We start from the raw sequence: 25,058 nt of genomic DNA on the forward strand, positions 1-25,058 counted from the left end.
CCTCGAGAGAATAAATTTTGCCTTAAGAGGATCATTGCTGGGGTTCTCAGGAGGTGGCAGTTTCTTGGAGAAATTTAAAATGTCGGCAGTAGCAGCATTCCGAGAAGGGGAGGGGTTAAGTGTTATATCATGTGGTTTGTGAAGATAGAGTCGATTGGGGAAATGTCTATTTTTTCACCATGTTCAATGTTTACTGTTTTTTTTTGTTATTGTTATACAATTTCACAAATATTTCAATAAAAATATATATTTTTAAAAAGTAGGCTATTCGGTCCTTCGGGCCTGCTCCGCCATTCAAAACAATCATGGCTGATCCTCTATCTCAACACCATACCTGTGCTCTCCCCGTACCCCTGACGCCTTTTGGAGTATCTATTTCCTTTTTAAATATATTCAGTGATTTGGCCTCCATAGCCTTTTGTGTTAGACTTCCATGGGTTCACCACCTTCCTCAGTGAAGAGGTTTGTCTTTACCCCAGTCTGAAATAGCCTACCCTGTATCGTGAGACTATGACCCCTAAATCAGAGGAAACAACATCCCTGCATTCAGTTGATCCAGTCATTTCACTATTTTATACATTTCAATTAGATCCGCTATTATTCTTCTCAAGTCAAGTGAATACCGGCCCAGTCAACTCAATCACTCCTAATTCGACAATCCTGCCATCCCTGGGATCAGTCTGGAGAACCTTCGCTGCACACCCTCTTGTTAGGAAGCAGAAATAGTTTTAAAAGATCTATGTTTGTATTGTTGTGTAGATTTAAGCGAGTTGAATTTAGTGTTTCTGTTTAAAAAAGGCTAAAAGTCTAGCTGGATTCACGTTATCATGAGTGTTTCACCTTAGACTCTGTCTCTATTAAGAATTTACGGTAAGCAGGAGTTTGGAGAAAGAATAAGCTGTTGTTTAGCAACCAGGGACCAGTTTTTAGACGGGGAAGGATTTTTGAGTTTAGTTTTAAACTGAACTCATTAGCAGTTGGAGCAAGACAGTGAGAGAGAAGGTAGCTCTCACCAGCAGCAAAGTATTACAATGGAGTAATGAGCAAGAAATCAGGTTCCAGAAACTAAAGCACAACTGGTTCTAGAAACCTGGTAATGAAAAGAGTTTCCATGAAGATTGAAGTCAAAAAGGAAAACAGGGACTGGAGTTTGAACATGGTACAGTTCACTAAAAGTGCAGATCTAGTGAAATAGGCTAGGGAAAAGCCAGATATCTGAATAAATTGTAAGGTTGGATGTCCTTATTCCAGTCTTTGAAGCAACAGTATTCTGTTGGAGACTGAGTAACTTTCAAATTTTTTTGAAACGCAGGTGGCAATTCAAGACAAAGAAATACTGAAAAGAGGCGGAATTCTATAAGTGTCTCCTTGTGGAAATAAACAAGAAAAAGCATAGTTTGAAAGATGATTCATAGATGTGGCTTTTCGTGAATAGAATTTGGGAACATGTAATAATCATCTGGGTAGGGATTTGGAGGCAAGATTTACAGAAGTCCGATTAGGTGGCATATTTCACTTGATTTCAGAGTTGGATGTGTCTGACCAGTTAGCCTGGCGGCTTACAGGCTAACCTCGTTAAACCTCACCCTTCTTTTGGCCAGCTCCGCACCAAAGCCCTGATATATGCGCGGCTTGTTGTTTTCCATAAGATCATAAGACAAAGAATTAGGCCACTCGGCCCACCGAGTCAGCTCCACCATTCAATCATGGCTGATATTTTTCTCATCCCCATTCTCCTGCCTTCTCCCCATAACCCCGGATGCCCTTATTGATTAAAAACCTATCTGTTTAAAAGACACTCAGTCATTAGGCTTTGCAGTATCCTGTAAGTTTCAATATGATCCCCCCCCTCATCCTTCTAAACTCCATCGAGTACAGACCCAGAGTCCTCAACTGTTCCTCATACAACAGGCTCTTCATTCCAGGGATCATTCTGGTGAATCTTCTCTGGACCCTTTCCAAGGTCAGCACATTCTTCCTCAGATACGTGGCCCAAAACTGCTCACAATACTCCAAATGGGGTCTGACCAGAGCCTTCTACAGCCTCAGAAGTACATCCCTGGTCTTGTATTCTAGCCCTCTCGACATGAATGCTAACATTGCATTTGCCTTCCTAACTGCTGACTGAACCTGCACGTTAATCTTAAGAGAATCGTGAACAAGGACTCCCAAGTCCCTTTGTGCTTCCAATTTAGAAAATAGTCCATGCCCCCATTTCTCCTTACAAAGTGCATAACCTCACACTTTTTCACATTGTATTCCAACTGCCACTTCTTTGCCCACTCTCATAGCCTGTCCAAGTCCTTCTAAAGCCCGCCTGCTTCCTCAATACTACCTGCCCCTCTACAGATCTTTGTATATCTGCAAACATAGCAACAGTGCCTTTAGTTCCTTCCTCCAGATCATAGAACATAGAACATAGAACATAGAACAGTACAGCACAGAACAGGCCCTTCGGCCCTCAATGTTGTGCCGAGCCATGATCACCCTACTCAAACTATCCACCCTATACCCGTAACCCAACAACCCCCCCCTTAACCTTACTTTTATTAGGACACTACGGGCAATTTAGCATGGCCAATCTACCTAACCCGCACATCTTTGGACTGTGGGAGGAAACCGGAGCACCCGGAGGAAACCCACGCACACAGCGGGAGGACGTGCAGACTCCACACAGACAGTGACCCAGCCGGGAATCGAACCTAATGATCGAACCGATCATTAATGTATATTGTGAAAAGTAGTGGTTCCAGCACCAACCAGAGGTACACCACTAGTCACATGCTGCCATCCGAGAAAAGACCCCTTTAGCACCCTCTCTGCCTTCTGCCAGTCAGCCAATCCTCTATCCATGCCAGGATCTTACCCTGAACACCATGGGCTTTTAACCTATTTTCCTTCTGGAAATCTAAATAAATCACGTCCACTGGTTCTCCTTTGTCTAACTTCCTTGTTACTTCCTCAAAGAACTCCAACAGATTTGTCGGACATGATCTCCCCTTGACAAAGCCACGCTGACTCAGTATAATTTTATCATCATGCACTTCCAAGTACTCCGCGATCTCATCTTTAATAATGGACTCTAAAATCTTACCAATAACCCAAGTCAGGCAAACCAGCCTATAATTTCCCGTCTCCTGCCTCCCTCCCTTCTTAAACAGGGGTGTTACATTAGCCACTTTCCAATCCTCTGGGACCCTTCCTGCCTCCAATGATTCCTGAAAGATCATCACCAATGCCTCCACAATCTCCTTAGCTATCACTTTTAGAACCCTGGGGTGTAGTCCATCCGGTCATGGTGATTTATCCACCTTCAGAACTTTCAGTTTCCCCAGAACTTTCTCCTTAGTAGGGTAGCATGGTGGTTAGCATACATGCTTCACAGCTCCAGGGTCCCAGGTTCGATTCCCGGCTGGGTCACTGTCTGTGTGGAGTCTGCACGTCCTCCCCCTGTGTGCGTGGGTTTCCTCCGGGTGCTCCGGTTTCCTCCCACAGTCCAAAGATGTGTGGGTTAGGTGGATTGGCCATGCTAAATTGCCCGTAGTGTCCTAAAAAAAGTAAGGTTAAGAGGGGGGTTGTTGGGTTACGGGTATAGGGTGGATGCGTGGGTTTGAGTAGGGTGATCATGGCTCGGCACAACATTGAGGGCCGAAGGGCCTGTTCTGTGCTGTACTGTTCTATTCTATTCTATTAATGGTCACTGCACTCACCTCTGCCCCCTGGTTCTCTGTCATCCCACTCGTGTCTTCCACCGTGAAGACTGATGCAAAGTAACTATTCAGTTCATCTGCGATTTCTTTGTTTCCGGTTATTACTTCTCCAGCCACATTTTCCAGTGGTCCAATCTCTACTTTGGCCTCTCTTACCTTTATATATTTAAAGGAACTCTTCCTATCATCCTTCGTATTACTAGCTAGCTTGCGCTCGTACTTTATCTTCTCCCCCCTTATTGCTTTTTTAGTTGTCTTCTGCTCGCTTTTAAAGGCTTCCCAACCCTCTGGCTTCCCACTAATCCTCGCCACTCTATATGCTTTTCCTTTAGCTTTTATGCTGTCCTAGACTTCCCTCGTCAACCATGGACGGCTTGTCCTCCCCTTAGCATGTTTCTTCCTCCTTGGGATGAATTTCTGTTGTGCCTCCCGAATAACCCCAAAAAATGCCTGCCATTGCTGTTCCACTGTCTTCCCTGCTAGGCTCCTTGTCCAATCAACTCTGGCCAGCTCCTCCCTCATATCGGTGTCGTTACCCTTATTTAATTATAATACCGTTACAATCATGTGATTGCAGCTTCTCCCTCTCAAACTGTAGGGTAAATTCTACCATATTGTGGTCACTGCTCCCCAAGGGTTCCTTCACCTTAAGTTCCCTAATCAAGTCTGCCTCATTACACATCACTAAATCCAGAATTGCCTGTTCCCGAGTAGGCTCTGTCACAAGCTGCTTCAAAATAAAAAAAAAAACACATCTCTCAGACATTCCACAAATTTATTTTCTTGGGATCCACTACCAACCCGATTTTCCCAGTCCACCTGCATATTGTAGTCCCCCGTGATTGTTGTAATATTGCCTTTTCATTCTCCTCATGCATTTTCTGCCCCACCTCCTGACCACTGCTAGGGGCCTGTACATAAATCCCATCAGGGTCTTTTTACTTTTCGATTCCTCAACTCTACCCACAGAGATTCTATGCCTTCTGATCCTATAATCCCTCCTTGCTATCAATTTAACTTCATTCCTTACCAACAATGCAACCCCGCCCCCTTTGCCCATCTGCCTGTCCTTTCGATAGGACATGTATCCTTGGATATTTAGATCCCAGCCCTGAACCCCTTGCAGCCACGTCTCTTATGATGCCCACAACATCGTACCGGCCAATTTCAATGTGCGCAACAAGCTCATTTACCTTGTTCCGGATACTGCGTGCATTTAGGTACAACACCACAATCCAGCATTGACCTTCTCGCATCACCTTTTTTGCTCTGCCTGAGGGTGATGTTGTTCTTTTATTTTGATTCTCTATTTCCCCTTCAGTTATTGCACCATCTCAGCTCACATTCTGGTTCCCACACCATCTGCCATACGAGTTTAAATCCTCCCGAGTGAATTTAGCAAACCTCCCAGCCAGAATATCAGTGCCCCTTCAGTTTAGATGCAACTCATCCTTCTTGTACAGATACCACCTGCCCTGGAAAAGATCCCAAAGGTCCAAAAATCTGAAATCCTCCCTCCTACACCACCAGTTTAGCCACGCGTTTAGCTGCACTAGCCTCCTATGTCTAGTTCACTGGTACGTGGCACAGGGAGTAATCCTGAGATTACAACCCTAGAGGTCCTACTTTTTACCTTACTGCCCAACTCCCTGAACTCCCTCTACAGGACCTCATCATTAGCACCTATGTGCACTACGACCTCTGGCTGTTCACCTTCCCCTTTCGGGATGTCCCGTGTTTGTTCAGAGACATTCTTGACCCTGGCACCAGGGAGGCAACATACGATCCTGGAGTCTCCTTCACATCCACAGAAGCACCTATCTACTATAGAGTCCCCTATAACTATCGCTCTCCTGCACTTTGCCCTCCAGTGCTGAGCAACAGAGCCAGTTGCGGTGCCACTGTTCTGGCTGCTGTTGTTTTGCCCGAACAGCATCCAAAACAGTGTACCGTTAAGAGAGGGGGACAGCCACAAGAGATTCCTGCGCTGACTGCCTGCCCTTTCTAGCGGTCACCCACCTGTCTGTCTGCACCTTGGGCGTGACCATTTCTCCAACTCCTATCTGTGACGCTTTCCGCCACCTGCATGCTCCTCCGTGCATCCAACTGCTGCTCCAACCGAACCATGCGGTCTGTGAGGAGCTGCCATTGGTTACACTTGCTTCAGATGTAGTCGACTGGAAGGCTGGAAGCATCACAGATCTGCCACATCTCTCAGTTGGTGCACTGCACCTCGCTGAGTGACATTTAAGCACTAGTTAGTTAAATAAAAATAAATAACTGAATTATTTTGTTAGATTCAGTTCCAATTAACTATATGGCCCGGACACTAGATTTTTTTTACTGTAAAATTAAATGCCAAATACTATTCTCTGCCCTCCGTTAGTTACTCCTCAACCTAGTTTATTGATGGTTTTATTTATATATTTTTTTCAATGTTTTTTTGGTCAAATTTAACGTATCTCTCCCTGCAGATTAACAGTTACAAGTCAGAATGAAACCAAAATGAGGGGAAAAGCACCTCCTTCCACTCTGCACAATTACCTCACTGCATCAAATTACGAAGTTTCAACCTCTCTCAAGATGTCTCGACTTGACGGTGTGCAAAGCTTTCATTTGCAGCTCCTCGTCTGCCTACCCACCTCAAGATCTGTTCATTATCCAGAAACCGGTGCATTTGCACCACCATCTCCCTCGGCGGCCGCCCCAATCCCACAACATCTTATGAATGAGTTTTACTGATCTCTTATGTAGGATTTTTATCAAAAGTTTTCTGAAAGAAAATAGAAATACACCACATCCACTGGTTCACCCTCATCTATTCCACTAGTTATAGTAGGTTTGTCAAATGATTTCTCCTTCATAAATCCCATGTTGACTTTGTGTAGTTTCCGGTTATTGCATCCTTTATGACTCTAGAATTATCCCTGCTCCTGACGTTAGGTCAAGTGTAATTTTTTTACCTCCTTCCTTTTCCCCCCCCCCCTCCCTAAAAAAATAGCAGTTACATCTTCCATCCTCCAATCTGTCGAAACTGTTCCAGAAATGCAGAATTTTGAAAGAAGACAACCGACGCAGCCACCATTTCCATGGCCACTCCTTTAGTACATTGGAATGTAGATCATCAGGCCCAGGTGTTAAATCGGCTTTCAGTCCCATTAATTTCTCCAATACTTAAATATGAATTTTCTTCAATTCTCCTACTTACTAGATTCTTGGTTTCTTAGCATTTTTGTCAAGTTATTGGTGTTTTCCTCCATGAAGACATAACTAAAGTAGCTTTTTAATTGCTCTGCCATTTCTTTGCTCTAACAGAAATTCTTCTGTTTTCATAGAATTTACAGTGCAGAAGGAGGCCATTCAGCCCATCGAGTCTGCACCGGCTCTTGGAAAGAGCACCCTACACCTCCACTCTATTTCCATAACCCAGTCACCCCACCCAACGCTAAGGGCAATTTTGGACACTAAGGGCAATTTGGACACGCACGCACTCACGGGGAGGATGTGCAGACTCCGCACAGACAGTGACCCAAGCCGGAATCGAACCTGGGACCCTGGGGCTGTGAAGCAATTGTGCCCCAGGTTTTGGACTGCAAAGACCTACATTTGTCTTCACACATCTTTTTCTTTTTATTACTTATAGAAGCTTATGCTGTCAATTTTACGTTACTTGTCAACTTATTCTTATACTAGATCTCTGATACCCCTTTATGAAATGGTCCTCCTTTGCTGAATTCGGAACTGCTCCCAATCTTTAGGCTTGCTACCTTTTCTGAATACTTTATACAATGCCTCTTTTATTTTGTAAGGTTAGGCCCATTTACTTGTACTTTTGCACTAGAAAGGAATGTATTGTTGCAATGCATAAATTTGTTTCTTAAATATTATTCTTTGCCTTTCCACAGTCATGCCTTTTAATGAAGTTCCCCAATCTATCTTCGCCAAATCACGCCTCACACATTCAGGAGTTTTCATTCTTAGATTTAGGGCCCTAGTTTCAGACAGGCATCTTCACTTTCAATCCTAATGAATATTCTATCATGTTATAGTAACTGCGACCCCCGTACAACAAGATTATTAATCTAACCCCTTCTCATAGTCTATTCCTTAGTTGATTCCTTGACGTAGTGGTCCAAAAAAATACATCCTGTACACACTCCAGGAATTCATCAGATTCATCAGCTACAGTATTGTTGCCAAATTGGTTTTCCCAATCTGTATGTGGACTAAAGTCACCCATGACTACTGTTGCATACTTTTAACATGCATCTCTCGTGTTTAATGCCATCCCTTACCTTAACACTACGGTTTTGAAACTTATCTACAACTACCACTATGTTTCCCCCCTTATTGGTATCCTCTATTGCACTAATTTCACCCTCAACTAACACAGCATCTTCTCTCATTTTCCTTTTTCCTTGTCCTTCCTAAAACAAATTGTATCTGAAGGAAAATGTTGGCTGACCAAATTTCTTTCAACAATGGTTGAATTTAAGAAACTATTTCCTCCCCTTTCATTTACTTCATTACTTTAAATTTATTTCCACATTGTAATGATCAGTAAAATCAATCCGACAATCATAATCATGAAGACCTCCCATTGATCTTCCTAGTTCCAGTGGGGTGACAAAAATACTCAAGACCCTCATCTTAACTATTTCCTGGCGAATGATACTTGGGGATAAATTTTCCGTCCCATCCAGCACACAAATCATCGCAGACAGGATGGTAAATTTGATGGACCATTGAGAGGTCTGTTGACTTTAGGTGGGAATTTCCAGTCCGAGGGAAAGCAGGACTCGAAAATACCACCCTGTGTCTTTCACACTATTTAGAAATCTAAAACTAAGCATAGTATTCCAACTGTGGACTACAAACTCCTTGCTTTTGTATTCCATACCATATACAAAACAAAATCCCAATTGCATTCTTGAAAACTATACATCAGAATACATGGAAATTACAACATATAAACAACAGACCATTTTGTCCAACTAGTCATCAACATTTATCTCCCATGTCTTATCTAGCTGTGCTGCCACCTTTAATGATCTGCCGATCTGTACAGCAGTGTTCTTTGCTTCTCTAACCCATTTTAAACTTTTACTATTTAGGCACATTTCCTTTGCCTAATCAGTGCCAGAAAGGGGGAATGAAAGAGAAACACCATTATTTGGAAAACACCATTAATGGGAATACTGGAGATCATTTAAAAATAAGCAATGAAGCAGATATAAAGCTCAATCTGGAGCAGGAAAAGTTTAATGTGGTGCATACCTTTCATTCAGGCTCTTGCTTTTCTTCCAACCTGTTGAAACGTGACAGTATTAGCAAAATCATACATTAATTGCCATCTCATTAGTTGTATCCAATTCTAACTGTTGACAAACACAGCACACATTACAGGTTAACAAAAAAAGAAAAGGGATTTAACACTTTGCAATATGTCCACCAATACTTTCAGTGCAACATTACCAAATGATTTAGCTGTAGTTGGTCTTTCCTCGAATTTTGATCACCAGGTTATGCCAAATGTATATACATCAGTTTGCAAGCTTAGCTTATTATGCATCAGATGTTATAGATTATGTGAAGGGCGTTTACAGAGCAGCAAATTTTCAGGTATTGATTAACAAAGATTTTTCTAGCCAATCTGAAATATCTGATTTTCCTTTTATTTGAAAGTGCTTGCAAATCAGGAATGGACTCCAGCTTCAGTCTAGTTTCTCTTTTAAAAACAGATAACTGCACATGTATGCATCAGACTGTTCAACTTGTGAAGTCCAATCTGAAAATTTAAATTGTTGGCTGTCTTTGAGAGCAGAAAATAATGTTGTATCAAGGGCAGCATGGTAGCACAAGTGGATAGTGCTGTGGCTTCACAGCGCCAGGGTCCCAGGTTTGATTTCCCGCTGGGTCACTATCTGTGCGGAGTCTGCATGTTCTCCCAGTGTCTGCGTGGGTTTCCTCCGGGTGCTCCGGTTTCCTCCCACAGTCCAAAAGACGTGCAGGTTAGGTGGATTGACCATGATAAATTGCCCATAGTGATAAAAAAAAAAAGGTTTGGAGGGGTTATTGGGCTACGGGGATAGGGTGAAAGTGAGGGCTTAAGTGGGTCGGTGCAGACTCGATGGGCCGAATGGCCTCCTTCTGCACTGTATGTTCTATGTTCTAATCATTTGGATGGATCTTGCAGATGGTATTCTGCCAAGTAGATAGAGAAAGCAATAAGTATTGGCCAGAATACATTCTCAGCATCCAAAGTCGTAATCATCTCCAACTTCTACCCAGTGTCTCCACTTCAAATTCCTATCTTTTTATAAAACTCAACTGGGAACCCGTCTGGGCCCAGGCATTCACCGCCTGCATTGCGCCCATGCCATCTATCACCACCTGCAGCCCAATCGGGGCCTCCATGCCCTGATCCCTCCCCTCCTCCACTCTGGGATACTCGAGCCCATCCAGGAAGCGCCTCATCCTCTCTTCCTCGGGGGCTTTGACTCAGCCTCTGGAAAAAGGCCTCAACATAGCCCATTCACCCCTCCAGACTCAACACCACTTTACCCCCCTCGTCCCTCACTCTACCCTCTCTTGCCACTGCCTGCTTTTCTGATAGGCCAGCATCCTACTAGGGTTGCACCGTGGCACAGTGGTTAGCACTGCTGCTTCAGAGCCAGGGACCCAGGTCAAATCCTGGCTTGGGTCACTATCTGTGCAGTCTGCACATTCTCCCAGTGTCTGCATGGGTTTCCTCCCCCATTCTCCCGCAGTGGACCCGAACAGGCACCGAAGTGTGTCGACTAGGGGATTGCCTCACTAACTTCATTGTAGTGTTAATGTAAGCCCACATGTGACACAAATAAAGATTACTCACCTTCTTCCCATACTTTTAAACTGCCCCCCTGGCCCTCCGCAACTGCCCCACCGCCTTTCCCCATGACCCTACCCCAAACTCCATCTGGAGCCTCTCTCTCTCCTTAAACAACCCTTCCTCGGGTGCCACCAAGTACCTCCAATCCACCCTCAAAATCTCAACCAGCCTTGCCACTCCTCCCGTTCCACCATCTCCCTATGCGCCCGAATCTAAATGAACTCCCCTCTACTTAGTCTTGAGTGCCTCCCATAATGTGGTGGCTGTGACCCCCCCGCATCATTCACCTCCACATAGGCCCATATGGCAGTCCACACCTGCTCACACACCCCCTCATCCGTCAACAGCCCCACATCCAACCTCCACTGTAGGTGTTGGGCTCCCCCTGAATCACCCGCAAATCAACCCAATGCGACGCATGGTCAGAGACCACGATCGCCGAATACCCAGAGTCAGCCACCCCCGCCAGCAGCACTTGTTCCCTCCGCTACTGATCAGCCATACTTCTTCTTGGACCAGCCCCCTCCACACATCACTCCAGGCCTGCCCTCATATGACCACTGCCATCTTTCCCTACCCAACTGAGCCATACCAACCGCTCCCATGTCAGGAACCCTCCCCCTCAAGAACAAACCACGTCAACCCCTCTCCACACCTTCCTTCTGACGCCCCCCCACTTCACTTCTGTTAACTAGCCCGCCAAGCTAACATGGTGGCCCCTGCCCAAGGCCTCTAACCTCCCCATCCCCCTCCAGTCTACCCCTCTCCCCGACAAACAAAGAACAAAAGGCACACTCATCAATCACCGCTCCCATGTCGACACCCACCCAGAACCATCCACCCCAAACATTCGATCATAAACACGAAGCTCCTCTCCAAAGTTCAGTGTCCTCACACACCAACCAGTTCATGGTCTCAAGTCCATCGCCACCTCTAGGGAGTCAAAATAAAACTCCAAATTCTGATGTGTCACCCATAAGCGGGCAGGGAACAACACACCAACCTTCAATCTCTTCTTGAAGAAGGCAGCCTTTACCCTGTTGAATCAGGCTCTCCTCTTCGCCAACTCCGTACCCAGGTCTTGGTGGATCTGTAGCTCACTCCCTTCCCAGGTACACTTCCTGGCAGAGCCGCCAACCTTTTCCAACGTAAATCAGTATCCCAGATACCAAAGATCAGTATTTTGGCAGTAAAGTCAGTATTTCATTTCAAAGGAAAAATGCCCAATCTGCAGTACAGCTTTTACGCATTTAGTGCACAAATCAGTGGCAAATCACTTGGTCATGCGTACGATGAAGCAAAATGTTTGATTCCAAATATTTTTGTGAGGGGTAGGTGTTGCCTCACAAGTCTTATTGAATTCTCTGAGGAGGTGACCAAGCACGCGGATGAAGGTAAAGCAGTGGATGTAGTGTACATGGATATTAGTAAGGCATTTGATGAGATTCCCCATGGAAGGCTTATGCAGAAAGTAAGGAGGCATGGGATAGTGGGGAATTTGGCCAGTTGAATAACAAACTGGCTAACCGATAGAAGTCAGAGAGTGGTGGTGGATGGCAAATATGCATACTGGAGCCCAGTTACCAGTGGCGTATCGCAGGGATCAGTTCTGGGTCCTCTGCTGTTTGTGATTTTCATTAATGACTTGGATGAGGGAGTTAAAGGGTGGGTCAGTAAATTTGCAGACGATACAAAGATTGGTGGAGTTGTGGATAGTGAGGAGGCCTGTTGTCGGCTGCAAAGAGACATAGATCGGATGCAGAGCTGGGCTGAGAAGTGGCAGATGGAGTTTAACCCTGAAAAGTGTGAGGTTGTGCATTTTGGAAGGACAAATATGAATGCGGAATACAGGGTTAACGGTAGGGTTCTTGGCAATGTGGAGGAGCAGAGAGATCTTGGGGTCTATTTTCATCGATCTTTGAAAGTTGCCACTCAAGTGGATAGTGCTGTGCAGAAGGCCTATGGTGTCCGAGTGTTCATTAGCAGAGGGATTGAATTTAAGAGCCGTGCGGTGATGATGCAGGTGTACAAAACCTTGGTAAAGCCAAATTTGGAGTACTGTGTACAGTTCTGGCCGCCTCATTTTAGGAAGGATGTGGAAGCTTTGGAAAAAGGTGCAAAGGAGATTTACCAGGATGTTGCCTGGAATGGAGAGTAGGTCTTACGAGGAAAGGTTGAGGGCGCTAGGCCTTTTCGCATTAGAACAGAGAAGAATGAGGGGAGACTTGATAGAGGTTTATAAGATGATCAGGGGAATAGATAGAATAGACAGTCAGAGACTTCTTTCCCATGGTGGAACAAACCATTACAAGGGGACATAAATTTAAGGTGAATGGTGGAAGATAGAGGGGGGGGGGGGTGTCAGAGGTGGGTTCTTTACCCAGAGAGTAGTGGGGGCATGGAATGCACTGCCTATGGAAGTAGTTGAGTAGGAAACATTAGGAACCTTCAAGCGGCTATTGGATAGGTACATGGATTACAGTAGAATGATGGGGTGTAGATTAATTTGTTCTTAATCTGGGACACAAATTCGGCACACATCGTGGGCCAAAGGGCCTGTTCTGTGCTGTATTTTTCTGTGTTCTATGTTCCAAATCTGCTCCCTTGCCTCCTGCCTATGATAACAAGATTAAACAACCTGCTGTAGTACACAGGGCATCTTTAACATCATTGGTCAATCAACTCTTCTAAAATACGAATGGAAAGTGTAAATCTCATGGGCACGATTCCCCGCTGCCCACGCCGGTTGGGAGAATAAGGTTAGGGGGGGGGGGGGGGGGGGGGGGGGGGGGGGGGGGTTGTTGGGTTACGGGTATAGGGTGGATAGGTGGGTTTGAGTAGGGTGATCATTGCTCGGCACAACATTGAGGGTCGAAGGTCCTGTTCTGTGCTGTACTGTTCTATGTTCTATGTTCTAATAGCGGCAGGGCCTCGCGACATTATTTGCGCCCTCCCGCTATCCCCCCCCCCCCCCCCCCCCCCGCCACGAATCGCCGCTCGACGTTTTTTACGGCGAGCGCCGATTCTCCGCGGCCGATGGGCCGGGGGGGGGGGGGGAGAGAATCGGGTCCCGGGAACGGGCGTGAAGGCTGCCGTGAAACACGGCCAGTTTCACGGCAGCCTTTACGACTCTCCGCATTTGCGGAGAATCTCGCCCCATGTTTTTACATGTACAGCGTCATCAGTGGGTGTTGTCAAATTAAGTTTCAAACATTCAATGAACCTAACAATGAAAAATACAATCAAAACATTAATCTTTTTACATGTAGTTGAAAAGAGGAATACCATTGAAGATACTTGGCAGTAACTGAGATCAAGCATATTTGCTCATCAGTGGTGGGATATCAATCTCGGGTCACTGTCCGTGTGGAATTTGTACCCCCGAATGTTTGTGTGGGTCTCGCCCCCACAACCCAATGATGTGCATCTGGAAATGGGAGCACATGCACCAACTGGTCAGAGAACCCCCACTCTCCCCATCCAGCTCATGCGCATGTTCCCTGCCCATCCACGTGCCCCACACCCTGTTCTCCAGGACAACCAATCAGCCTCGCTCACATGCACAAAAAAGGTCATTCAGAATTAGATAGAAGACATGCTAATCGTTTATTAATTTCAAAAATGGTTGTAAATAATTGTGGCGCTATCGACCCCCCTCCCTACTGGGTTGCTGTAAATTTCAGATTCCATATTTCAATATGGCAAATTATATTCCTGTATCTCAAATAGATTTTCCGCATGAAATACGGAAAATCAGTAGCTCTGACCTGGTCTGCCTCACCCATTTCAAAATCTTTTCCTTGTTCAAGAAATAGTGCAACCGCACTATCGACAGATCTCCTCCTCAGCGCCATGTACCCAATTACCTCGAGAGGCCGATAAAAGGCCCCCAACCCATCAACTGCTCCAGCATCATTGCCACATACTGGCCGGCCTCCGCTCCCTCGATGTCCTCAGGCATCCAGACGATCCTCAAATTCTTCAGGTCCTTCAACTTCTCTCTCAGCCTCTTCTGGCTGTCTACCACATCCCCAACTCTAGGACGCTAGCGAGGCCACCCGCTCCTTGTGCTCCCCCACTGCATCTTCCACCTTCTGTATCGTCAGGCCCGAAGCCTCTGGCCCAACTTTCTCAAAATCGCTGCTCTGACCGGCTCCACTTTCTTTGCCAGGTCTTCAGAGGCCTCCTTTTGCTGCTGAACCTATTGTTTAAAACTCCACCAGCTGCACCATCAACCACTGGGCAGGCAATGCCCTTACCCTCCGGATCTTAACCTGTGCTGCACAACGAAAACAGACCTGCTCCAGCTGCTCTCTTTCTCGTGGCACTCCTCACCCTCTGATCCATACACCCGATGTCACCAGAGGAGTATTACTTTCTCTGGGCACACGCACACCTTTTGTACTGTAGCCACCGAAGTTGGCCATTTCCCTAAATACAAAATGGAGGAACGCAAAGCATACAGGATAAAATGGACAATGTTTGCAGCCCCAGTAGGCTGCACCTAGCAGGTTTGGATTCTGTCTGCTAAGAAAGCAGACAGCACCGAAACGAACTAATGAGGCAATCACCGGGATAATAATGGAACAATTCCAGAGACAATGGACACAATTGGGGAAACAACTGCAACATTGTAAAGGATACCAGACACTCAGGAACCAGCAAGGTTCGAAAACAAAGAGCCTGAAGGCCCACCCAGTAGCTAAGGAACAGCCTCAGTATTGGGGGGATTCAAACATATCGATTGGGAAGAGACCCAATCAATTCCAAGCAGGTAAGGGAGTCCGCCCAAAGGGGCGCGGATCCCTGGTACCTATAAAAGACAGGTCCCACACATGGTTCAGTCTTCTTGTCCAGCCCTTCTCTCTCTTTGACCAACACTCCTCCGTGGACCAGCACCTCGACCAGCTTTTGCCAAGAAGACCTTGAACGAGAGAGTAAGAAGTCTTACAACACCAGGTTAAAGTCCAACAGGTTTGTTTCAAACACGTGCTTTCGGAGCACGGCTCCTTCTTCAGCCGTGCTCCGAAAGCTCGTGTTTGAAACAAACCTGTTGGACTTTAACCTGGTGTTGTAAGACTTCTTACTGTGCTCACCCCAGTCCAACGCCGGCATCTCCACATCTTGAACGAGAGAGAGAGAGGAGAGGATTCGGACAGCAGCCGCCAGCAAGTAAGTGCCTCACAATGATTGCTACCAGAGATAGGCACTCCTGACCCCTTTTAACTTATGCCAACCAGAAGTCTGCAGACCAGAGCAGAGCAAGAGGCCTTGTTCCCTGACCCGGCAGTTCCTTCGAGATAAGTATTAGTTTATTTAGCGGTAGGAATAAGTTTAATCCTTTTAGCGTGTGCATGTGTAATTATTATAATTGTATTATAATAAACTCAGTTGTTTGGACTTACTAATTGGTGTATGGTTTTATTGCTTTGAACTTCACCTTGAACTTGTAGCGGTGGCTTAACGATACCTGGCGACTCCAGAGCTAAGTAAGAAACAGAGCCAAATTTAAGCACACTCACCCAGAACGACCAACAGTACTAAAAAGAGTCCCAATGCATGTTGGGAAGGACCATCAAAATCCACCTTGAGCATGAGCCACCAAATGTGCGACAACTCACTCCATGGCCACCATCGGAAGTTAACATTCACTCAACATTCCTCTTGGTGCCTCTTGAACAAGAACAAAACAGCACAGGAACAGGCCCTTTGGCCCTCCAAGCCTGTGCCGGCTATGGCCACTTCCGAGTGCCGTATCCCTCTATTCCCATCCTATCCATGTATTTGTCAAAATGCCTTTCAAATCTGAATCAGTCCAAATGAGAACCTGAATCAATTTGAATGTGAATACAAAGAACAAAAGAGCAAAGAAAAATCCAACACAGGGACGATCCTACGGCCCTCCCTTGACCAGCCTGTACTAGTCCTGATACCAACTTTTACCAAAACCCTCAGCACTTTCTTGTGCCGTATCCCTCTATACCAGGGGTGGGCAAACTTTTCCGTGCAAGGGCCACATTCAGAAATTCACAATTTTAAAGGGCCGCATAGTATATTAAGTAAAATAATTACTTCACCCGGTTATGATTCTTGGCGCCTCATATAGAACATAGAACATAGAACAGTACAGAACAGGCCCTTCGGCCCTCGATGTTGTGCCGAGCAATGATCACCCTACTCAAGTCAACGTATCCACCCGATACCAGTAAGTAACCCAACAGCCCCCCCCCCCCCCCCCCCCCCCATTAACCTTAAAAAAAAAAAAAAATTTTTTTAAGTAATTTTTTAAAAAACAAATTTTTTTTATTTTTTTTTAATGACTTGGTGGGCTGCATAAAGACCTTTGGCGGGCCGCATGCGGCCCGCGGGCCATAGTTTGCCCACCCCTGCTCTATACCCATCTTATCCACGTGTTTGTCACAATGCATTTTTAACGCCGTTAATGTATCTGCTTCCACAACCTCCCCTAGCAACGCGTTCCAGAAACTCACCACCCTCGGCATAATAAAACCTGCCTCGCATATCTCCTCTAAACTTTGCCCCACGGACCTTTAACCTATGCCCCTGGTGATTGTCCACCCTGGGAAAAGAGTGCCCGCCCATCCACCATATCTATGCCCCTCACAATCCAGTAGACGTCTATCAGGTCACCCATCAACCTCCGTCATTCTAATAGAACAAAAGAAAAGAAGAAAAATTACAGCACAGGAACAGGCCCTTCGGCCCTCGAAGCCTGCGCCAATCCAGATCCTCTATCTAAAACTGTCGCCTATTTTCCAAGGATCTGTATCCCTCTGCTCCCTGCCCATTCATGTTTCAGTCTAGAAACATCTTAAATGACGCTATCATGCCTGCCTCTACCACCTCCGACGGCAATGCGTTCCAGGCACCCACCACCCTCTGCGTAAATAATTTTCCACGCACATCTCCCTGAAACCTTTTCCCTCTCACCTTGAACCATAGTAACAGAGTCCCCCACTGTGGGAAAAAGCTTCTTGCTATCCACCCGGTCTACAAGACCTCAATGACATCCCCCCTCAACCTCAGTCTTTCTAATGAAAATAATCCTAATCTGATCAACCTCTCTTCATAGCTAGCACCCTCCATACCAGGCAACATCCTGGTGAACCTCCTCTGCACATTCTCCAAAGCATCCACATCCTTTTGGTAATGTGGCGACCAAAATTATACGCAGTATTCCAAATGTGGCCGAACCAAAGTCTTGTACAATTGTAACATGACCTGCCAACTCTTGTACTCAATACCGCTTCCGATGAAGGAAAGCATGCTGTATGCCTTCTTGACCACGCTATCGACCTGCGTAGCCATCTTCAGGGTAAAATGGACCTGAAAACACAGATCTCTCTGTACATGAATTTTCCCCAGGGATTTTTCATTTGCCATACAGTCCGCACTTGAATTGGATCTTCCAAAGTGCGTAACCTCGCATTTGCCCGGATTGAACTCTCTGCCCAACTCTCCAATCTATCTATATTCTGTTGTATTCTCTGACAGTCCCCTTCACGATCTGCTTCTCCACCAATGTTAGTGTTATCTGCAAACTTGCTAATCAGACCACCTATACCTTCCTCCAGATCATTTATGTAAATCACAAACAACAGTGGTCCCAGCATGGATCCCTGTGGAACGCCTCTGGTCACAGTTCTCCATTTTGAGAAACTCCCTTCCACTACTACTGTCTCCTGTTGCCTAGCCAGTTCTTTATCCATCTAGCTAGTACACCCTGGACCCCATGAGACTTCACTTTCTCCATCAACCTACCATGGGGGTCACTATTTCAAAGTGAGAGGGGGAAAGTTTAAGGGAGATGTGCGTGGAAAGTTTTTTACGCATAGGGTGGTGGGTGCCTGGAATTCTTTGCCAGCGGAGGTGGTAGAGGCGGGCACGATAGCATCATTTAAGATGCATCTAGACAGATATATGAACGGGCAGGGAACAGAGGGAAGTAGACCTTGGAAAATAGGGGACAAGTTTAGATAAAGGATCCGGATCGGTGCAGGCTGGGAGGGCTGAAGGGCCTGTTCCTGTGCTGTAATGTTCTTTGTTCTTTGTAAATTGGGGGAAGGCCAACTACACCAAAATTCGGCAGGAGCTGGGGAAAGTGGATTGGGAGCAGCTGTTTGAAGGTAAATCCACTTTTGATATGTGGGAGGCTTTTTCAGAGAGGTTGTATAGACATGTCCCTGTGAAAATGACGTACTGAAGTCCATGTACATGACATCTACAGCCCTTCCCTCATCGTTCAACTTTGTCACTTCCTCAAAGAATTCTATTAAGTTGGTAAGACATGACCTTCCCTGCACAAAACCATGTTGCCCATCACTGATCAGCCCATTTTCTTCCAAATGGGAATAGATCCTATCCCTCAGTATCTTCTCCAGCAACTTCCCTAACACTGACGTCAGGCTCACCGGTCTATAATTATCTGAATTATCCCTGCTACCCTTCTTAAACAAGGGGACAACATTAGCAATTCTCCAGTCCTCCGGGACCTCACCCATGTTCAAAGGATTCTGCAAAGTTATCTGTTAAGGCCCCAGCTATTTCCTCTCTCACTTCCCCGAGAAACCTGGAATAGATCCCATCCAGACCTGGCCACCTTAATGCCTTTCAGAATACCCAAGACATCCTCACTCATTATGCCGACTTGACCTAGAGTAATCAAACATCTATGCCTAACATCAACATCCGTCATGTCCCTCTCCTCGGTGAATACCGATGCAAAATACTTGTTCAGAATGTCACCCATTTTCTCTGATTCCTCGTATAACTTTCCTCCTTTGTCCTTGAGTGGGCCAACCCTTTCTCTAGTTACCCTCTTGCTCCTTATATATGAATAAAAGGCTTTGGGATTTTCCTTAACCCTGTTTGCTGAAGATATTTCATGACCCCTTTTAGCCCTCTTGATTCCTCGTTTCAGATTGGTCTGACATTCCCAATATTCTTCCAAAGCTTTGTCTGTCTAGAGTCGCCGAGACCTTATGTATGCTTCCTGTTTCCTCTTAGCTAGTCTCACAATTTCACTTGTCATCCATGGTTCCCGAATCTTGCCATTTCTATCGTTCATTTTCACAAGGACATGTCTATCCTGCACTCTATACAACCTCTCTGAAAAAGCCTCCCACATATCAAAAGTGGATTTACCTTCAAACAGCTGCTCCCAATCCACTTTCCCCAGCTCCTGCCGAATTTTGGTGTAGTTGGCCTTCCCCCAATTTACAAAGAACAAAGAACATTACAGCACAGGAACAGGCCCTTCAGCCCTCCCAGCCTGCACCAATCCGGATCCTTTATCTAAACTTGTCCCCTATTTTCCAAGGTCTACTTCCCTCTGTTCCCTGCCCGTTCATATATCTGTCTAGATGCATCTTAAATGATGCTATCGTGCCCGCCTCTACCACCTCCGCTGGCAAAGAATTCCAGGCACCCACCACCCTATGCGTAAAAAACTTTCCACGCACATCTCCCTTAAACTTTCCCCCTCTCACTTTGAAATAGTGACCCCTTGCAATTGACACCCCCAATCTTGGAAAAAGCTTGTTGCTATCCCCCCCTGTCCATACCTCTCAATTTTGTAGACTTAAATCAGATCACCCCTCAACCTTCGTCTTTCCAACGAAAACAATCCTAATCTACTCAACCTTTCTTCACAGCTGGCACCCTCCATACCAGGCAACATCCTGGTGAACCTCCTCTGCACCCTCTCTAAAGCATCCACATCCTTCTGGTAATGTGGCAACCAGAACTGCACGCAGTATTCCAAACGTGGCCTAACCAAAGTCCTATACAACTGTAACATGACCTGCCTACTCTTGTACTCAATACCATGTCCGATGAAGGCAAGCATGCTGTATGCCTTCTTGACCACTCGATCAACCTGTGTTCATAGAATCATAGAATTTACAGTGCAGAAGGAGGCCATTCGGCTCATCGAGTCTGCACCGGCTCTTGGATAGAGCACCCTACCCAAGGTCAACACCTCCACCCTATCCCCATAACCCAGTAACCCCACCCACCACTAAGGGCAATTTTGGACACTAAGGGCAATTTATCATGGCCAATCCACCTAACCTGCACATCTTTGTGACTGTGGGAGGAAACCGGAGCACCCGGAAGAAATCCACGTACACACGGGGAGGATGTGCAGACTCCGCACAGACAGTGACCCAAGCCGGAATCGAACATGGGACCCTGGAGCTGTGAAATGATTGTGCTATCCACAATGCTACCGTGCTGCCCCTCAAGGTACCTTCAGGGTAACTTCCCACCTTCAGGGTACAATGGACCTGAACTCCCAGATCTCTCTGTACATCAATTTTAACCAGGACTCTTCCATTGACCATATAATCCGCTCTTGAATTAGACCTTCCAAAATACATCACCTTGCATTTGCCTGGATTGAACTCCATCTGCCATTTCTCTGCCCAACTCTCCAATCTATCGATATTTTGCTGTATTCTCTGACAGTCCTCCAACTCCACCAATCTGCAACTCCACCAATCTTAGTATCATCTGCAAATTTGCTAATCAGACCACCTATACCTTCCTCCAGGTCATTTATGTATATCACAAACAACAGTGGTCCGAGCATGGATCCCTGTGGAACACCACTAGTCACCCTTCTCCATTTTGAGACACTCCCTTCCACCACTATTCTGTCTCCTGTTGCCCAGCCAGTTCTTTATCCATCGAGCTACTACACCCTGAACCCCATACTTCACTTTTTCCATCAACCTGCCATGGGAAACTTTATCAAACGCCTTACTAAAGTCCATGTATATGACATCTACAGCCCTTCCCTCATCAATTAACATTGCCACTTCCTCAAAGAATTCTATTAGGTTTGTAAGACATGACCTTCCCTGCACAAAACCATGCTGCCGATCACTGATAAGTCTATTTTCTTCCAGATGTGAATAGATCCGATCCCTCAGTATCTTCTCCAACAGTTTGCCTACCACTGACGTCAAGCTCACAAGTCTATAATTCCCTGGATTACCCCTGCTACCCTGCTTAAACAAAGGGACAACATTAGCAATTCGCCAGTCTGCGGGACCTCACCCGTGCTCAAGAATGCCGCAAAGATATCTGTTAAGGCCCCAGCTTTTTCAACCCTCGCTTCCCTCAGCAACCTGGGATAGATCCCATCCGGTCCTGGGGACTTGCCACCTTAATGTCTTTTAGAATACCCAAAACTTCCCCCTTCCATATGCCGACATGACCTAGAGTATTTAAACATCCATCCCTAGCCTCAACATCCGTCATGTCCCTCTCCTTGGTGAATACCGATGCAAAGTACTCATTAAGAATCTCACCCATTTCCTCTGACTCCACGCATAAATTCCCTCTTTTGTCTTTGAGTGGGCCAATCCTTTCTCTAGTTATCCTCTTGCTCCTTATATATGAATAAAAGGCTTTGGGATTTTCCTTAACCCTCTTAGCCAAAGATATTTCATGACCCCTTTTAGCTCTCTTTATTGCGCGTTTGAGATTCGTCCTACTTTCCCAATATTCCTCCAAAGCTTCATCAGTTTTGAGTTGCCTCAATCTTATGTCTGCTTCCTTTTTCATTTTAGCTAGTCTCACAATTCCACCCGTCATCCATGGTTCCCTAATCTTGCCATTCCTATCCCTCATTTTCACAGGTACACGTCTGTCCTGCACTCTAATCAACCTTTCCTTCAAAGACTCCCACATTTCAAACGTGGATTTACCCTGAAACAGCTGCTCCCGGTCCACATTCCCTAGCTCCTGCCGAATTTTGTTATATTCTTCCTTTAGGACCACTCTCTTCTTTGTCCACGAGTATTCTAAAACGTACGGAATTGTGATCACTATTCCCAAAGTAATCCCTGACTGAAACTTCAACCACCTGGCCAGGCTCATTCCCCAACACCAGGTCCAGGATGGCCCCTTCCAGAGTTGGACTATATACATACTGCTCTAGAAAACCTTCCTGGATGCTCCTTACAAATTCTGCTCCATCTAGACCTCTGACACGAAGTGTATCCCAACTAATTGTAAGTCAATGTTGGAAAAATTAAAATCTCCTATCACCACCACCCTGTTGCTCCTACATCTTTTCATAATCCATTTATGCTCGCTGTTGGGAGGTTTGTAGTAGAACCCCAACATTGTTACCGCACCCTTGCTATTTCTGAGCTCTGCCCATATCGCCTCAATGCTCGAGTCCTCCATAGTGCCCTCCGTCAGCACAGCGGTGATATCCTCTCTGACCAGTATGCAACTCCTCCACCCCTTTTATCTCCCTCTCTATCCCACCTGAAGCATCGATATCCTGGGATATTTAGTTGCCAATCTTGCCCTTCCCTCAACCAAGTCTCAGCAATGACGTCACTCCCAGGTACTAATCCAAGCCCCAAGTTCATCTGCCTTACCTACTACACTTCTTGCATTAAAACAAATGCACCTCAGACCACCAGACCCTTTGCGTTCATCATCTCCTCCCTGCCTACTCTTCCCCTCAGTCACGCTGACTTCATGATCTAGTCCCTTACAGACTTTAGTTACTACCTCCAAAACCTACTCGTTTGGTTCCCATCCCCCTGCCACATTAGTTTAAACCCTCCCCAACAGTGCTAGCAAAAGCATCCCCAAGGACATTGGTTCCAGTCCGGCCCAGGTGTAGACCATCCAATTTGTAGTAGTCCCACCTCCCCCAGAACCGGTCCCAATGTCCCAAAAATCTGAACCCCTCCCTCCTGCACCATCTCTCATGCCACGCATTCATCCTGCCTATTCTTTCATTTCTACTCTGACTACCATGTGGCACTGGTAGCAATCCTGAGATTACTACCTCGGAGGTCCGACTTTTTTGAACTTGGATCCTAACTCCCTAAATTCTGATTGCAGGACCTCATCCTGTTTTTTTTTAAACCTATATCATTGGTGCCTATATGCACCACGACAACTGGCTGTTCACCCTCTCCCTTCAGAATGTTCTGCAGCTGATCGGAGACATCCCTGACCCGTGCACCTGGGAGGCAACATACCATTCGGGAGTCTCGTTTTCGACTATAGAACCGCCTATCTACTTCCTTTACAATTGAATCCCCTATGACTATACCCTTTCCACTCTTTTTCCCACCCTTCTGTACACCAGAGCCAGCCACGGTGCCATGAGCCTGGCTACTGCTGCCTTCCCGTGGTGAGCATCTCCCCCAACAGTATTCAAAATGGTAAACCTGTTTTGGAGGGAGGTGACTGCAGGGGACACCTGCACTGCCTTCCTGCTTTTTCCTCTGCCTTTTGGTCACCCATTCCCTTTCTCCCTCAGCAATCCTAATCTGTGGTGTGAACAATTTGCTAAACGTGCTATCCACGACCTCCCCAGCATTGCGGATGCTCCAGAGTGAGTCCATCCGCAGCTCGAGAGCAGTCATGCATTCCAACAAGAGCTGCAGCTGGACAAACTTCCTGCACATGAAGGGACATCAGCCACGTCCGAGCTCCCACATTGAGCAAGAGGAGGAAACACGGGTCTGAGATCTCCTGCCATTTTTAATCTTAAGATTAACTTCGTCCAACTATAATAATATCAAATAATAAATGAAAGAAAGAAGAAAAAAAAAGGAAAATTGTTACCAATCACACAATTAAAAAAAATAGAAATAGAATAACCTTACCTTATCAATACACCTCAGGGAAAAGAAAAACAACTTACCAGACAATCACTTACCTGCTGGCTGTGACGTCATGGTTCAACTTCTTTCTACTTCTACCTGCCCTCTTGATCTTTATTCGGCTGGGATCCTTACAGTGATTGTTTTTTTTTGGTTAGAGGAGGAGATGATTAGCGGAGGAGGTAGGGACGGAAACACTGAAGTAGTGTTTGGGGTTTAACTGTCACTTGGCAACAGCTCCTCCACAAACCACTTTCTGGATACAGTGGCCATAATGCACTGATGCAAATTTTCCCCGCAGCAGCCAATCAGCAGCTCCGCTCTGCTGCCCTCTGCTGGAAACAGAGTCCGAGTCTATTCAGCCTCTCCGCATTGCTAACACCCTCCAGACCAGGCAACATCCTGGTAAATCTCTTCGACACCATCTCCAAAGCCTCCACATTCTTCTGGCAATGTGGTGACCAGAATTGAACACTATATTCCAAGTGCGGCCCAACTAAGGTTCTATAAAGCTGCACCATGACTTGCCAATTTTTAAACTCCATGCCCCGGCCGATGAAGGCAAGTATGACGTATGCCTTCTTGACTACCTTCGCCATCTGCGTTGCCACTTTGTGACCTGTATGCCCAGATCCCTCGGTTTATCAAAGAACATAGAATATAACAGCGCAGTACAGGCCCTCCGGCCCTCGATGTTGCACCGACCTGTGAAACCACTCGAAAGCCCATCTACACTATTCCCTTATCATCCATATGTTTATCCAATGACCATTTAAATGCCCTTAGTATTGGCGAGTCCACTACTGTTGCAGG

The 25,058-nt window shown here is 46.0% G+C and overlaps 1 protein-coding gene across 2 annotated transcripts in view; it reads right to left on the reverse strand.

Annotated features, from left to right (window-relative positions):
* Positions 1-25,058, reverse strand: part of retreg1 (reticulophagy regulator 1) — a 226,822-nt gene that overhangs the window by 151,673 nt on the left and 50,091 nt on the right. For both annotated transcript variants that reach the window (XM_038797135.1, XM_038797134.1), the window contains exon 3: positions 8,988-9,018. In XM_038797135.1, the coding sequence (XP_038653063.1) occupies positions 8,988-9,018 (31 nt within the window). The remainder of the gene's footprint in view (positions 1-8,987; positions 9,019-25,058) is intronic.

The sequence above is a fragment of the Scyliorhinus canicula genome, chromosome 5 (assembly GCF_902713615.1).
Source record: "Scyliorhinus canicula chromosome 5, sScyCan1.1, whole genome shotgun sequence".
Lineage (NCBI taxonomy): Eukaryota > Metazoa > Chordata > Chondrichthyes > Carcharhiniformes > Scyliorhinidae > Scyliorhinus > Scyliorhinus canicula.